Raw genomic sequence first — 16929 nt, forward strand, 5'->3', positions numbered from 1 at the left:
TCCAACTGACTGTATTACCCCAATTGACTGTATTTCCCCAGTTGACTGTGTTGCCCCAGTTGACTGTATTACCCCAGTTGACTGTGTTTACCCCAGTTGACTGTGTTGCCCCAGTTGACTGTATTTAACCCAATTGACTGTATTACCCCAGTTGACTGTATTGCCCCAGTTGACTGTATTTAGCCCAGTTGACTGTGTTGCCCCAGTTGACTGTATTTACCCCAGTTGACTGTATTTACCCCAGTTGACTATATTGCCGCAGTTGACTTTATTTACCCAGTTGACTAAATTGCCCCAGTTGACTGTATTGCCCCAGTTCACTGTATTTACCCCAGTTGACTGTATTGACCCAGTTGACTGTATTTACCCCAGTTGACTGTATTTACCCCAAATGACTGTATTGCCCCAGTTGACTGTGTTGCCCCAGTTGACTCTATTTACCCCAGTTGACTGTGTTGCTCCAACTGACTGTATTACCCCAATTGACTGTATTTCCCCAGTTGACTGTGTTGCCCCAGTTGACTGTATTACCCCAGTTGACTGTGTTTACCCCAGTTGACCGTGTTGCCCCAGTTGACTGTATTTAACCCAGTTGACTGTATTGCCCCAGTTGACTGTATTGCCCCAGTTGACTGTATTTACCCCAGTTGACTGTGTTGCCCCAGTTGACTGTATTACCCCAGTTGACTGTGTTTACCCCAGTTGACTGTGTTGCCCCAGTTGACTGTATTTAACCCAGTTGACTGTATTACCCCAATTGACTGTATTTCCCCAGTTGACTGTGTTGCCCCAGTTGACTGTATTACCCCAGTTGACTGTGTTTACCCCAGTTGACTGTATTGCCCCAGTTGACTGTATTACCCCAAATGACTGTATTGCCCCAGTTGACTGTGTTGCCCCAGTTGACTCTATTTACCCCAGTTGACTGTGTTGCCCCAGTTGACTGTATTGCCCCAGTTGACTGTATTGCCCCAGTTGACTGTGTTGCCCCAGTTGACTCTATTTACCCCAGTTGACTGTGTTGCTCCAACTGACTGTATTACCCCAATTGACTGTATTTCCCCAGTTGACTGTGTTGCCCCAGTTGACTGTATTACTCCAGTTGACTGTGTTTACCCCAGTTGACTGTGTTGCCCCAGTTGACTGTATTTAGCCCAGTTGACTGTGTTGCCCCAGTTGACTGTATTTACCCCAGTTGACTGTATTTAGCCCAGTTGACTGTATTTACCCCAGTTGACTATATTGCCGCAGTTGACTTTATTTACCCAGTTGACTAAATTGCCCCAGTTGACTGTATTGCTCCAGTTCACTGTATTTACCCCAGTTGACTGTATTGACCCAGTTGACTGTATTTACCCCAGTTGACTGTATTACCCCAAATGACTGTATTGCCCCAGTTGACTGTATTTACCCCAGTTGACTGTGTTGCTCCAACTGACTGTATTACCCCAATTGACTGTATTTCCCCAGTTGACTGTGTTGCCCCAGTTGACTGTATTACCCCAGTTGACTGTGTTTACCCCAGTTGACTGTGTTGCCCCAGTTGACTGTATTTAACCCAGTTGACTGTATTTAACCCAGTTGACTGTATTACCCCAGTTGACTGTATTGCCCCAGTTGACTGTATTGCCCCAGTTGACTGCATTTACCCCAGTTGACTGCATTTACCCTAGTTCACTGTATTTACCCCAGCTGACTGTATTGACCCAGTTGACTGTGTTGCTCCAACTGACTGTATTACCCCAATTGACTGTATTTCCCCAGTTGACTGTATTTAACCCAGTTGACTATATTACCCCAGTTGACTGTATTTACCCCAGTTGACTGCATTTACCCCAGTTGACTGCATTTACCCAAGTTCACTGTATTTACCCCAGTTGACTGTATTTACCCAGTTGACTGTATTACCCCAAAATACTGTATTGCCCCAGTTGACTGTGTTGCCCCAGTTGACTGCATTTACCCCAGTTGACTATATTATCCCAGTTGGCTTTATTTACCCCAGTTGACTGTATTGTCCCAGTTGACTGTATTGCCCCCCAGTTGACTGTATTGCCCCCCAGTTGACTGCATTGCCCCCCAGTTGACTGTATTGCCCCCCAGTTGACTGTATTACCCTAGTTGACTGTATTTACCCCAGTTGACTGTGTTGCCTCAGTTGACTGTGTTTACCCCAGTTGACTGTGTTGCCCCAGTTGACTGTATTTAACCCAGTTGACTGTATTGCCCCAGTTGACTATATTGTCCCAATTGACTGTATTACCCTAGTTGACTGTATTTACCCCAGTTGACTGTGTTGCCTCAGTTGACTGTGTTTACCCCAGTTGACTGTGTTGCCCCAGTTGACTGTATTTAACCCAGTTGACTGTATTGCCCCAGTTGACTATATTGTCCCAATTGACTGTATTACCCCAGTTGACTGTATTTACCCCAGTTGACTGTGTTGCCCCAGTTGACTGTATTTATGTGGCTGGTCCAGTTAAGTTTCTGCTCAATGGTGACCCCCAGGATGTTGATGGTGGGGGATTCGGTGATGGTAATGCCGTTGAATGTCAAGGAGCGGTAGTTAGACTCTGGCTTGTTGGAGATGGTCATTGCCTGGCACCTGTGTGGCGCGAATGTTACTTGCCACTTATCAGCCCGAGCCTGAATGTTGTCCCGGTCTTGCTGCATGTGGGCACGGACTGCTTCATTATCTGAGGAACTGAACGGGAGATGGAACGGAAACAGTCGAGGGCCATGTCAACCACGGCACAGGGGAATCCTCGGCTGATAAGGGAAAACATATCGGAAGCGCTAGTTTGGAAAGGGGCAGCGTCAGAACAGATGCGACGGAGGCGGAGAAAGTGGGAGAAAGGAATGGAGTCCTTACAGGAAGCGGGGTGGAGGAACTATAATCCAGGTAGTGCGGGAGTCAGTAGGCATACAGTGGATGTTTGTCAAAAGACTATCCCCAGAAATGGAGACAGAGACATTGAGTATGGGAAGGGAAGAACCGGAGATGGACCATGTGAAGGTGAGGGAAGGGGGGGAATTGGAAGCAAAGTGAATGGAATTTTCCAGTTCAGGGCGAGAGCAGGAAACGGCACCGATACAGTCATCAACATACCGGAGAATGGGGTGAGGGAGTGGACCCGAGCAGGACTGGAACAAAGAATGATCCTTGTGTACCTGTCCTGGGAGCATTAGATGCTGCAACACTTTTTAAGACTCTTCATTTGAATGAACACAAAAATTCAGAAAAAAAACTTTTATTGAAAAATCAACTGAAAATGTTTTGAAACACAGAAATAAACCCCATTCCCACACCCCCAAAACCCTGATCCCGACCCCCTGAATCCCGACCCCTGAACCCCGACCCCAGAAACCCACCACCTGAACCCCGACGCCTGAACCCCGACCCCTGAAATCCACCACCTGAGCCCCGACCCCTGAACCCCGACCCCTGAAACCCACCACCTGAGCCCCGACCCCTTAACCCCGAACCCTGAAACCCACCACCTGACCCCCACCTCCTGAACCCCAAACCCTGATCCCCGACCCCTGAACCCCGACCCCTGAAACCCACCACCTGATCCCCACCTCCTGAACCCCGACCCCTGAAACCCACCACCTGAACTCCAACCCCTGAACCACAAACCCTGATCCCCACCCCCTGAACCCCGACCCCTGAACCCCAAACCCTGATCCCCGACCCCTGAACCCCGACCCCTGAAACCCACCACCTGATCCCCAACCCCTGAACCACAGTCCCTGATCTCTACCTTCCTGAACTTCGCCCGATGACCCCCACCCCCTGACCCCCACCCCCTGACCCCCACTACTGGAGCGCTGTGCCTGGGCTCCGTGAGCCGGTGACCCCGAGGGGTAGGAGCTGGAGCCCGGTGTCGGGGTCACGAATGCAGGTACGGCTCAGCTGGAGGTAGGTGAGGTTTTGCTGGGTGTTGGGGTGGAAGAAGCCCTTGGTGTTGTGGTTGGGGTCGGAGAGCGCGGCGTGCAGCTCCCGGGTGAAGAGCCCACGACGGTAGGCCGCCTCCACGGGCAGGCGGTGTCTGCGCTGGGGGTCGATGATGCCGCCCGTGGCAACCTGGGCCTCCAGCAGCCTCAGGGCGTGCGGGAGGAGGATCAGGCCCCTGCCCAGGGCCTGGGGCAGGGAGAGGAGGGCCCCGGAGTTGGGGTCAGTGTAGCCGGTCACCGCTCGCTCGGCACACAGCAGCTTGTCCCGGAGTTCACGGCCCACGAGCCCCGCCCTCACCGCCTGGCTCACCGTTAGCCTCAGGGCCCGCACCGGGTCCACCAGGAAGCCACTGGCTGCCTGGTCCTCCAGCAGCAGGAAGCCGGTCCCCGGCCTCAGCTTGCCCTCCAGCACCGCCTGGTAGATGGGCAGCTTCCGTCCGTCCTCCCTCACCAGGACCCCCGCCACGCAGCTCAGGCCCTCCAGGTAGGGGTGGATGGAGCAGCTCAGGCCCTCCGCCGAGGCCTGGCCCTCCTGCAGCTGCTGGGCAGTGGCCGGGCCGATGGTGCGGGCCTCCAGCAGACTCTCGATGGTCAGCCGCCGCTGCTGCAGCGCGTGGATCCGCGGCCTGGGCTCAGTGTGGCCACCCGCTGGCCGCTCGCCGTCCGATGCCTGGTCTCCGGGTCCCGGCTCGCGCGGTGATCTCCCGCGTGCTGCTGTCCGAGGGCCAATCCCCCAATCGCCACCACTCGAGGCCCAGGGACTGGGGCACCCCACCGCCCTCACCGTCTGAAAAATACAACACCGCACTCAGGAACCAACTCGCAGACTCACTCATTCCGACAGACACCCAGCGCGCGGGCCAAGGGTCGCGGGAAACGGCGCGCGGGTCGCAGGTCGCGGGACACGGCGCGCGGGTCGCAGGTCGCGGGACACGGCGCGCGGGTCACAGGTCACAGGTCGCGGGACACGGCGCGCGGGTCACAGGTCACAGGTCACGGGACACGGCGCGCGGGTCACAGGTCGCGGGACACGGCACGTGGGACACAGGTCACAGGTCGCGGGACACGGCGCGCGGGACACGGCGCGCGGGACATGGCGCACGGGTCACGGGTCACAGGTCGCGGGTCACAGGTCACAGGTGGCGGGACACGGCGCGTGGGTTAACAAACTCACAATCGCTGCTCACCTGGTGAAATATTGTCTCCAATGCTGAGCAGGTTTGCTCCGCCCGAGGCCAGACGTCTGGTTGCACCAAGCCGGCAAAGACCGCTGTCTGAAGCTCGTACGTCTAGACAATGCAGAGGGCCAGAGCAGACGGATTGTCAGGAACAGGCTCGGCAGGCTTGGCCAGACAAGATCATCCCAACGTCCCCCCTTCACCGAGCTCCAAACCCCCCCCCAGTCCCTGACCCCCACCTCTCCCCCTCCCTGAACCCCGTCTCCCCCTCCCTGACCCCCATCCCCCCTCCCTGACCCCCATCCCCCCTCCCTGACCCCCACCTCTCCCCCTCCCTGAACCCCATCCCCCCTCCCTGACCCCCACCTCTCCCCCTCCCTGAACCCCATCCCCCCTCCCTGACCCCCACCTCTCCCCCTCCCTGAACCCCGTCTCCCCCTCCCTGACCCCCATCCCCCCTCCCTGAACCCCATCCCCCCTCCCTGACCCCCACCTCTCCCCCTCCCTGAACCCCGTCTCCCCCTCCCTGACCCCCATCCCCCCTCCCTGAACCCCATCCCCCCTCCCTGACCCCCACCTCTCCCCCTCCCTGACCCCCACCTCCCCCTCCCTGAACCCCATCCCCCCTCCCTGACCCCCACCTCTCCCCCTCCCTGACCCCCACCTCCCCCTCCCTGAACCCCATCCCCCCTCCCTGACCCCCACCTCCCCCTCCCTGAAACCCGCCTCTCCCTCCCTGAACCCCGCCTTCCCCTCCCCTCCCCCCTCCCTGACCCCCACGAACCCCCTACCCCTCCCTGACCCCCACCTCCCCCCAAACCCCCTCCCCTCCCTGACCCCCCCTCCCCCCCTGAACCTCCCTCCCCTCCCTGACCCCCCCTCCCCCCGAACCCTCCTCCCACTCCCTGATCCCCCCTCCCCCTCCCCCATCCCCCCTTAACCCCCCTCCTCCTCCCTGACCCCCACATCCCCCCTGAACCCCCTCCCCCTCCCTGACCCCCACCTCCACCTCCCTGAACCCCACCTCTCCCCCTCCCTGACCCCCATCTCCCCCTCCCTGACACCATCTCCCCCTCCCTGACCCCCACCTCTCCCCCGAACCCCCTCCCCCTCCCTGACCCCATCTCCCCCTCCCTGAACCCCACCTCTCCCCCTCCCTGACCCCCATCTCCCCCTCCCTGACCCCCACCTCCCCCCAAATGCCCCTCCCCCTCCCTGACCCCCACCTACACGAACCCCACCTCTCCCCCTTCCTGACCCCATCTCCCACTCCCTGAACCACACCTCTCCCCCTCCCTGACACCATCTCCCCCTCCCTGAATCCCACCTCTCCCCCTCCCTGAATCCCACCTCTCCCCCTCCCTGACCCCCATCTCCCCCTCCCTGACCCCCACCTCTCCCCCGAACACCCCTCCCCCTCCCTGACCCCATCTCCCCATCCCTGAACCCCACCTCTCCCCATCCCTGACCCCCATCTCCACCTCCCTGACCCCCACCTCACCCCCAAACCCCCCTCCCCGACCCCCACCTCCACCTCCCTGAACCCCATATCTCCCCCTCACTGACCCCATCTCCCCCTCCCTGAACCCCACCTCTCCCCCTCCCTGACTCCCATCTCCACCTCCCTGCCCCCCACCTCTCCCCCTCCCTGACGCCCATCTCCCCCTCCCTGACCCCCACCTCTCCCCCTCCCTGACCCCCATCTCCCCCTCCCTGACCCCCATCTCCCCCTCCCTGACCCCCCTGACCCCCATCTCCCCCTCCCTGAACCCCACCTCCCCCTCCCTGACCACCACCTCTCCCCCTCCCTGACCCCCACCTCTCCCCCTCCCTGACCCCCACCTCCCACTCCCTGTACACCCCCTCCCCCTCCCTAAACCCACCTCCCCCTCCCTAAACCCCACCACCCCCTCTCTGAACCCCACCTCCCCCCCCTGAACACCCCCCTCCCCCTCCCTGAATCCCACCTCCCTCTCCCTGAACCCCTCCCGAACACCCCCTCCCCCTCCCGAACACCCCCTCCCCCTCCCTGACCCCCACCTCCCCCTCCCTGACCCCCACCTCCCCCTCCCTGACCCCCACCTCCCCCCTCCCTGACCCCCCCCCCCTCCCCCTCCCTGGCCCCCACCTCTCCCCCTCCCTGAGCCCCACCTCTCCCCCTCCCTGACCCCCACCTCCCCCCTCCCTGAACCCCCCCTCCCCCTCCCTGGCCCCCACCTCTCCCCCTCCCTGAGCCCCACCTCTCCCCCTCCCTGACCCCCACCTGCCCCTCCCTGAAACGCTGCCTCCCCTCCCTGACCCCCACCTCCCCCTCCCTGACCCCCACCTCCCCCTCCCTGACCCCCACCTCCCACTCCCTGACCCCCACCTCCCACTCCCTGACCCCCACCTCCCACTCCCTGACCCCCACCTCCCACTCCCTGACCCCCACCTCCCACTCCCTAAACCCCACCTCCCCCTCCCTGAACCCCACCTCCCCCCCCTGAACAATCCCTCCCCCTCCCTGAACACCCCCCCTCCCCCTCCCTGAATCCCACCTCCCGTTCCCTGAACCCCTCCCGAACACCCCCTCCCCCTCCCGAACACCCCCTCCCCCTCCATGAACCCCACCTCCCCCTCCCTGAACCCCACCTCCCCCTCCCTGAACCCACCTCCCTAAACCTCACCTCCCCCTCCCTGAATCTCCCCATCCCCTCCCTGAACCCCCCCTCCCTAAACCCCACCTCCCCCTCCCTAAACCCCACCTCACCCTCCCTGTCCCCCACCTCTCCCCCTCCCTGTCCCCCACCTCTCCCCCTCCCTGAACACGACCCAAAGACCACTTCTCTCTGTATCCCCCAAGCCCACCTAACCCCCTGAAGTGGGACAGTTGGCCCACTGGACATGGATAAAGGATTAAATGTGAACCTGCAAAAGCTGGGGTAGAGACAGCTTCTCCGCTGCTGAAGCAGTATTACGGCCGAGTTATCTCCGGGTTGCGGTAACAGAATCGGTGCCAGTCGCCCGCAATAACAGGATGGGTGAAGGACCTGGTCTTAGAAAAGCAAAGGCCACATAACGACAGGGCGGCCTGACCTGACAGGGGGCCCTCTGGTATAACTCCGAGCAAAGCACAAGAGTGGTAAATAACATCCCAGTGTGTTTTATCACTCCCAGGACACAGTTCGGGTTGTGGGACAGTACTGGGGGCAGAATCAGACCTTTGCTTTGAGTGACAAGGGTTTAGACCATTTCAACCAATATATGTCTCATGTATTGAATGTCTGGCCATTATAGGCCGAGTAACTGTGTAAAAACCCTGTGTGGTTTGCTCGGGGAGAGCGAGTGAGAGCAGTTCAGTGGGGCCTGACACAACCTCATCTCTCCCTTGCAAATAAAATAAACCGACTCGCGTTTGATTCCTAACAGACAGTCTCGAGCTAAATTATTTAATCTCCACTTCACCCACCCTCTCCCCATCTCCCCCAACCCCACCCACCCTCTCCCCATCTCCCCCAACCCCACCCACCCTCTCCCCATATCCCCCAACCCCACCCACCCTCTCCCCATCTCCCCAACCCCACCCACCCACCCTCTCCCCATCTCCCCCAACCCCACCCACCCACCCTCTCCTCATCTCCCCAACCCCACCCACCCATCCTCTCCCCATCTCCCCCAACCCCACCCACCCACCCTCTCCTCATCTCCCCAACCCCACCCACCCACCCTCTCCCCATCTCCCCCAACTCCACCCACCCACCCTCTCCTCATCTCCCCAACCCCACCCACTCACCCTCTCCCCATCTCCCCCAACCCCACCCACCCTCTCCCCATATCCCCCAACCCCACCCACCCACCCTCTCCCCATCTCCCCCAACCCCACCCACCCACCCTCTCCCCATATCCCCCAACCCCACCCACCCACCCTCTCCCCATATCCCCCAACCCCACCCACCCACCCTCTCCCCATATCCCCCAACCCCACCCACCCACCCTCTCCCCATCTCCCCCAACCCCACCCACCCTCTCCCCATATCCCCCAACCCCACCCACCCACCCTCTCCCCATCTCCCCCAACCCCACCCACCCACCTTCTCCCCATATCCCCCAACCCCACCTACCCACCTTCTCCCCATATCCCCAAACCCCACCCACCTTCTCCCCATATCCCCCAACCCCACCCACCCACCCTCTCCTCATCTCCCCAACCCCACCCACCCACCTTCTCCCCATATCCCCCAACCCCACCTACCCACCTTCTCCCCATATCCCCCAACCTACCCACCCACCTTCTCCCCATATCCCCCAACCCCACCCACCTTCTCCTCATCTTCCCAACCCCACCCACCCACCCTCTCCTCATCTCCCCCAACCCCACCCACCCACCTTCTCCCCATATCCCCCAACCCCACCTACCCACCTTCTCCCCATATCCCCCAACCTACCCACCCACCTTCTCCCCATATCCCCCAACCCCACCCACCTTCTCCTCATCTTCCCAACCCCACCCACCCACCCACCCTCTCCTCATCTCCCCCAACCCCACCCACCCACCCTTTCCCCATATCCCCCAACCCCACCCACCCACCCTCTCCTCATCTCCCCCAACCCCACCCACCCACCTTCTCCCCATATCCCCCAACCCCACCTACCCACCTTCTCCCCATATCCCCCAACCCCACCCACCCACCCTCTCCCCATCTCCCCCAACCCCACCTACCCACCTTCTCACCATATCTCAAACCCCACCTACCCACCTGGGTCTGGGCCTAGCTATGATTACAGACCTTGCCAACACTTTCCATATATTTTATCATTCCTGGAACGTGGGCGTCGCTGGCAAGGCCGGCATTTATTGCCCGTGAGAAGATGGTGAGCTGCTGCAGTCCGTGTGGTGACGGTGCTGTTTGGGAGGGAGTTATAGAGTCACAGAATGATACGGCACAGGAAGAGGTCTGTGGTAGACCTATCCGATCAACCCCACTCTCTGCTCTTTTCCCACAGCCCTGAACATTTCTCTATGTATGTATTTATCCAATTCCCTTTGGAAAGTTATTATTCAATCTGCTCCAAGGAGAACGGCCCCAGTCTCTGCACAAACTCTTTCATCCCGAGAACCATTCTCGGAAATCTAGTGAACCTCCTCCGCACCCTGGCCGAGTCCTTGACGTTCTTCCTAAAGTGTGAGGCCCAGAATTGGACAACTCTGCAGCTTGGGACCCAAGCAGTGTTTACAACGTTTCACATCACTCCCCTTTGTTTTTGAACTCTATGCCTCTATTTATAATGTCAATGATCCCGGACACTTCAACAACAACATTCTCAGCTTCTCCCGCCACCTTCACCGATTGGTATGTTAACATCCAACTTCCAGGGATTCTGACCCAGTGACGATGAAGGAACAGCCGATTTATTTCCAAGTCAGTGTGACTTAGAATTCAGAGGGGGTGGTGTTACCAGGCGCCTGCTGCCCTTGTCCTTCTAGGTGGTAGAGGTCGCGGGTTTGGGAGGTGCTGTTGAAGAAGCCTTGGCATCTTGTAGATGGTGCACACTGCAACCAGGGGGCGCCGGTGGTGGTGGAGGGAGTGAATGTTGGAGGTGGGGGAGGGAGTGAGTGTTGGAGGTGGGGGAGGGAGTGAGTGTTGGAGGTGGTGGAGGGAGTGAGTGTTGGAGGTGGGGGAGGGAGTGAGTGTTGAACGTGGGGGAGGGAGTGAGTGTTGGAGGTGGTGGAGGGAGTGAGTGTTGGAGGTGGTGGTGGAGGGAGTGAGTGTTGGAGGTGGTGGAGGGAGTGAGTGTTGGAGGTGGTGGAGGGAGTGAGTGTTGGAGGTGGTGGAGGGAGTGAGTGTTGGAGGTGGTGGAGGGAGTGAGTGTTGGAGGTGGTGGAGGGAGTGAGTGGTGAAGGTGGTGGAGGGAGTGAGTGTTGGAGGTGGGGGAGGGAGTGAGTGTTGGAGGTGGTGGAGGAAGTGAGTGTTGGAGGTGGTGAAGGGAGTGAGTGTTGGAGGTGGTGGTGGAGGGAGTGAGTGTTGGAGGTGGTGGAGGGAGTGAGTGTTGGCGGTGGGGGAGGGAGTGAGTGTTGGCGGTGGGGGAGGGAGTGAGTGTTGGAGGTGGTGGAGGGAGTGAGTGTTGGAGGTGGTGGAGGGAGTGAGTGTTGGAGGTGGTGGAGGGAGTGAGTGTTGGAGGTGGTGGAGGGAGTGAGTGTTGGAGGTGGGGGAGGGAGTGAGTGTTGGAGGTGGTGGAGGGAGTGAGTGTTGGAGGTGGTGGAGGGAGTGAGTGTTGGAGATAGTGAGTGTTAGAGGTGGTGGAGGGAGTGAGTGTTGGAGATAGTGAGTGTTGGAGGTGGTGGAGGGAGTGAGTGTTGGAGATAGTGAGTGTTGGAGGTGGTGGAGGGAGTGAGTGTTGGAGGTGGTGGAGGGAGTGAGTGTTGGAGGTGGTGGAGGGAGTGAGTGTTGGAGGTGGTGGAGGGAGTGAGTGTTGGAGGTGAGGGAGTGAGTGTTGGAGGTGAGGGAGGAAGTGAGTGTTGGAGGTGGGGGAGGGAGTGAGTGTTGGAGGTGGTGGAGGGAGTGAGTGTTGGAGGTGGGGGAGGGAGTGAGTGTTGGAGGTGGGGGAGGGAGTGAGTGTTGGAGGTGGTGGAGGGAGTGAGTGTTGGAGGTGGTGGAGGGAGTGAGTGTTGGAGGTGGGGGAGGGAGTGAGTGTTGGAGGTGGGGGAGGGTGTCGAGCTTCTCGAGTGTTTGTTGGAGCCTCACTCATCCAGGCAAGTGGGGAGTAGTCCCTCACACTCCTGACTTGTGTCTTGTCGGGTGGAAAGGCTTTGGGGAGTCAGGAGGTGAGACACTCATCAGAACAAAGTACAGAAAGCCCCTGGGGCCTGAGCGGCCCGGTCACTCGGAGTGATCCCGTCGCTGAGAGTGTGGGTTACCTTACAGGCTTCAACATACAGCCCGGCACACAGCTGCAATTCTGTCCTCAGCTCCAGTCCCTGTAACACAAGGCACACCCAGTCAGCACACTTCATCCGGGGCTCGCCCAGCTGGGCCTGATATACAGTCAATCGGCAGGCCCTTCCCTTTATCCAACCCTATCGGGCTCCGGTACCCCCTGTAGCCCCTCCCTGTAGCCCCTCCCCCTGTACCCCCCCTCCTGTAGCCCCTCCCATTCCCCCTGTACCCCCTCCCCCTGTAGCCCCTCCCCCTGTAGCCCCTCCCATTCCCCCTGTACCCCCTCCCCCTGTACCCCCCCTCCTGTAGCCCCTCCCATTCCCCCTGTACCCCCTCCCCCTGTATCCCCTCCTCCTGTAGCCCCTCCCCCTGTAACCCTCCCCCTGTAGCCTTTTCCCCCTGTACCCCCTCCCCCTATAGCACCTCCCCCTGTACCCACTTCCCCCTGTACCCCCTTCCCCTGTAGCACCTCCCCCATAGCACCTCCCCTCCCCCTGTAGCACCTCGCTCTGTAGCCCCTCCCCCTGTAGTGCCTTCCCCTGTAGCCCCTCCCCCTGTAGCCCCTCCCCTTCCCCTGTAGCCACCTCCCCCTCCCCCAGTAGCTCACCACCCCTCCCCCGTAGCACCTCCCCCTGTAGCTCCCCACCCCTCCCCCTGTAGCACCTCCCCTCCCCTGTAGCTCCCCACCCCTCCCCCGTAGCACCTCCCCCTGTAGCTCCCCACCCCTCCCCCTGTAGCACCTCCCCTCCCCCTGTAGCTCCTCACCCTTCCCTGTAGCTCCCCACCCCTCCCCCGTAGCACCTCCCCCTGTAGCTCCCCACCCCTCCCCCTGTAGCATCTCCCCTCCCCCTGTAGCTCCTCCCCCTCCCCTGTAGCTCCCCACCCCTCCCCCGTAGCACCTCCCCCTGTAGCTCCCCACCCCTCCCCCTGTAGCACCTCCCCTCCCCCTGTAGCTCCTCCCCCTCCCCTGTAGCTCCCCACCCCTCCCCCGTAGCACCTCCCCCTGTAGCTCCTCCCTCTCCCCTGTAGCTCCCCACCCCTCCCCCGTAGCACCTCCCCCTGTAGCTCCCCACCCCTCCCTCTGTAGCACCTCCCCTCCCCCTGTAGCTCCTCCCCCTCCCCTGTAGCTCCCCACCCCTCCCACTGTAGCACCTCCCCCTCCCCCTTTCGCACCTCCCTTGTAGCACCTCCCCCCTTCCCCCTGTAGCACCTCCCCCTTCCCCCTGTAGCACCTTCCTGTTACCCTATGCTGCTCCCTACCTTCCCGCTGCTTTGTGTGTTGTTTTGTTGAGTGTCGCCACCTGGTGTTGGCTCAGCCTGGTGCATGGAGCTGAGAAGTTGTTGGTGACACTCCCGGTATTTGCTCAGACTCAGAGACACGTTCCCCAGACTGATTAACCTGCGAGACACAACCAACCATCAACCAATGCCCACAATCGCCGGACCACCCAGACCAGACCAGCCAACACCGGACCACCCAACACCGGACCAGCCAACACCGGACCACCCGACACCAGACCACCCGACACCGGACCACCCGACACCGGACCACCCGACACCGGACCACCCGACACCGGACCACCCGACACCGGACCACCCGACACCGGACCACCCGACACCGGACCACCCGACACCAGACCACACGACACCGGACCACCCAACACCGGACCACCCAACACCGGACCACCCAACACCGGACCACCCAACACCAGACCACCCAACACCGGACCACACAACACCGGACCACCCAACACCGGACCACCCAACACCGGACCACCCAACACCGGACCACCCAACACCGGACCACCCAACACCGGACCACACAACACCAGACCACACAACACCAGACCACCCAACACCGGACCACCCAACACCGGACCACCCAACACCAGACCACACAACACCGGACCACCCAACACCGGACCACCCAACACCAGACCACCCAACACCGGACCACCCAACACCAGACCACACAACACCGGACCACCCAACACCGGACCACATAACACCGGACCACATAACACCGGACCACCCAACACCGGACCACCCAACACCAGACCACACAACACCAGACCACCCAACACCGGACCACCCAACACCAGACCACACAACACCGGACCACCCAACACCGGACCACATAACACCGGACCACCCAACACCGGACCACCCAACACCGGACCACCCAACACCGGACCACCCAACACCGGACCACATAACACCGGACCACCCAACACCGGACCACCCAACACCGGACCACCCAACACCGGACCACCCAACACCGGACCATCATCATCGGCAGTCCCTCGAAGCGAGGTTAACTTGCTTCCATGCCAAAAAGTTCACAGGTGTTTCAGTGAAGGACCTAATACTCCAGATTCTGAACGACATGTTGAAGGGTGGAAGATGCCTGTGGGTGGATTGTTTTAACGTGGGGTGACCGTTGCACACCAGCCACCACACGGGGCTTGACAGAGCGAGGTCTTGGTCCAGTGGCAAGGATTAACCAGGACCACTGGAGACCTGCTCTGCCGCACTGACCAAGCATACACATATTGGAGCGTGGGCTGGCCTGTGCTGCCCCCGGTCCCTAGCCTCTCCTGGGCCCTGTCACTTCCTTCTATGGACTCTTACCGGACCACCCAGACCAGACCCCAGGTCAGCGCTATATCTTAAATCCCTCAACCCCAAACGAATCTCCCCCACTCCCCTAAATCACACCCTATACTCTGTCTCCTACACCCTGCCGTCCTGCTCTCAGTGACCTCGTCCATTATCTCACATCCCTCCCTCCTAAGAACAGAAGAATTAGGAGCAAGAGTCGGCCTTTCCGCCCCTGGAGCCTGCTCCGTCATTCAATAAGATCACGGCTGATCTCCCACCTCAACCCCACTTTCCCGCACTATCCCCATATCCCTTGATTCCCTTAATATCCAAAAATCTATCGATCTCAGTCTTGAATATACTCAAGGACTGAGCCTCCCTCTGGGGCAGAGAATTCCAAAGATTCACCACCCTCTGAGTTAGGAATTTCTCCTCATCTCAGTCCTAAATGGCCGACCCCTTATCCTGAGACTGTGACCCCTGGTTCTAGACTCCCCAGCCCGGGGAAACATCCTCCCTGCATCTACCCTGTCAAGCCCCAAAATTATCTTCAGTGTTTCAATGAGATCACCTCTCATTCTTCTAAACTGCAGATAGTATGGGCCCAGTCTACTCAATCTCTCCTCATAAGACAACCCTCTCATCCCAGGAATCAGTCTGGTGAACCTCCGCTGTACTGTCTCCAAGGCAAATATAACCTTCCTTAGGTAAGGAGACCAAAACTGTGCACAGTACACCAGGTCTGGTCTCTCAGTGACCCTCGACCCCTCACCAGCCGACCCTCTCTGTGACCCTTGACCCTCACCTGCCGACCCTCCCTCAGTGACCCTTGACCCCTCAGCTGCCATCCCTCTCAGTGACCCTCGACCCCTCACCAGCCGACCCTCTCTGTGACCTTTGACCCTCACCTGCCGTCCCTCCCTCAGTGACCCTTGACCCCGCAGCTGCCATCCCTCTCAGTGACCCTTGACCCCGCAGATGCCATCCCTCTCAGTGACCCTCGACCCCTCACCTGCCGTCTATCTCACGGTTTATTCTGTTCCAGCATTGCAGTGTGTGTCTCAGGCTATTGCTGTACTGGGCCAGGTCAGTAATCCCATCCTGCCCACAGCCTCTCACTCTCTCCGTCACCTCCTGGGCTTTATTTATGCTGCTCTCAATCTCCTCATAAATCGTCTGCTCCGATTCCATCCAATGGTGCAAGCCCTACAATGACAGATGCACCAAGGGTTAACCCGTGACTGTACAGTCCACATCAAACCCTGTCAATCAGGGACCAGACCACAGGGCCACTCTGAGTCCATCATATCTGTACACAAGGGGCAGGGTCCGAGGGGAAATGGTAGGGTGACCTACTGCTCACTGTGTGTGAGTGAGAGAGTGAGAGAGAGAGTGGGTGAGTGTGTGAGAGAGAGAGTGTGAGTGTGTGAGAGAGAGAGTGTGAGTGTGTGAGAGAGAGTGAGTGTGTAAGAGAGAGTGTGTGAGAGAGAGAGTGTGAGCGTGTGAGTGTGTGAGAGAGAGTGTGAGTGTGTGAGAGAGAGAGTGTGAGTGTGTGAGAGAGAGTGTGTGAGAGAGAGAGTGTGAGTGTGTGAGAGAGAGTGCGTGAGAGAGAGAGTGAGTGTGTGAGAGAGAGAGTGTGAGTGTGTGAGAGAGAGTGCGTGAGAGAGAGAGTGTGAGTGTGTGAGAGAGAGAGTGTGAGTGTGTGAGGGAGAGAGTGTGAGTGTGTGAGAGAGAGTGCGTGAGAGAGAGAGTGTGAGTGTGTGAGAGAGAGCGTGTGAGTGTGTGAGAGAGAGCGTGTGAGTGTGTGAGAGAGAGTGTGAGAGAGAGTGTGAGTGTGTGAGAGAGAGAGTGTGAGTGTGTGAGAGAGAGTGTGTGAGAGAGATTGTGAGTGTGTGAGAGAGTGAGTGTGAGTGTGTGAGAGAGAGAGTGTGAGTGTGTGAGAGAGAGGGTGTGAGTGTGTGAGAGAGAGTGTGTGAGAGAGAGAGTGTGAGTGTGTGAGAGAGAGAGTGTGAGTGTGTGAGAGAGAGGGTGTGAGTGTGTGAGAGAGAGTGTGTGAGAGAGAGAGTGTGAGTGTGTGAGAGAGAGTGTGTGAATGTGTGAGAGAGAGAGTGTGAGTGTGTGAGAGAGTGTGTTTGTGTGAGAGAGAGTGTGTGAGAGAGAGAGTGTGTGTGAGAGAGAGTGTGTGAGAGAGAGAGAGTGAGAGAATGTGTGAGTGTGAGTGTGTGAGAGAGATGGTGAGAGAGAGTGTGTGAGTGTGAGAGAGAGAGTGTGAGTGTGTG

At 59.2% G+C, this 16929-nt stretch overlaps 2 protein-coding genes across 2 annotated transcripts; both read right to left on the reverse strand.

Moving 5' to 3' along the window:
* Nucleotides 1-3820: 3820 nt before the first annotated feature.
* On the reverse strand, nucleotides 3821-15855 carry LOC139264195 (epiplakin-like). The gene is made up of 5 exons (XM_070880281.1): nucleotides 15663-15855; nucleotides 13310-13448; nucleotides 12031-12090; nucleotides 5145-5246; nucleotides 3821-4744 (listed from the first exon to the last, which is right to left on the reverse strand). Exons 1-5 carry the CDS (start codon nucleotides 15839-15841, stop codon nucleotides 3821-3823), a joined length of 1404 nt encoding a protein of 467 aa, XP_070736382.1. The 5' UTR covers nucleotides 15842-15855.
* LOC139263722 (uncharacterized) lies at nucleotides 5609-7273 on the reverse strand (the record flags this gene model as incomplete). Its single annotated transcript, XM_070879756.1, has 3 exons — nucleotides 5609-5651; nucleotides 5688-5962; nucleotides 7223-7273. Coding segments are annotated over 3 exons (369 nt in total), but the record flags the coding sequence as incomplete, so codon positions are not given.
* Nucleotides 15856-16929: the final 1074 nt, after the last annotated feature.

This window comes from Pristiophorus japonicus, chromosome 5, assembly GCF_044704955.1.
Source record: "Pristiophorus japonicus isolate sPriJap1 chromosome 5, sPriJap1.hap1, whole genome shotgun sequence".
In the NCBI taxonomy this organism is placed as follows: domain Eukaryota; kingdom Metazoa; phylum Chordata; class Chondrichthyes; family Pristiophoridae; genus Pristiophorus; species Pristiophorus japonicus.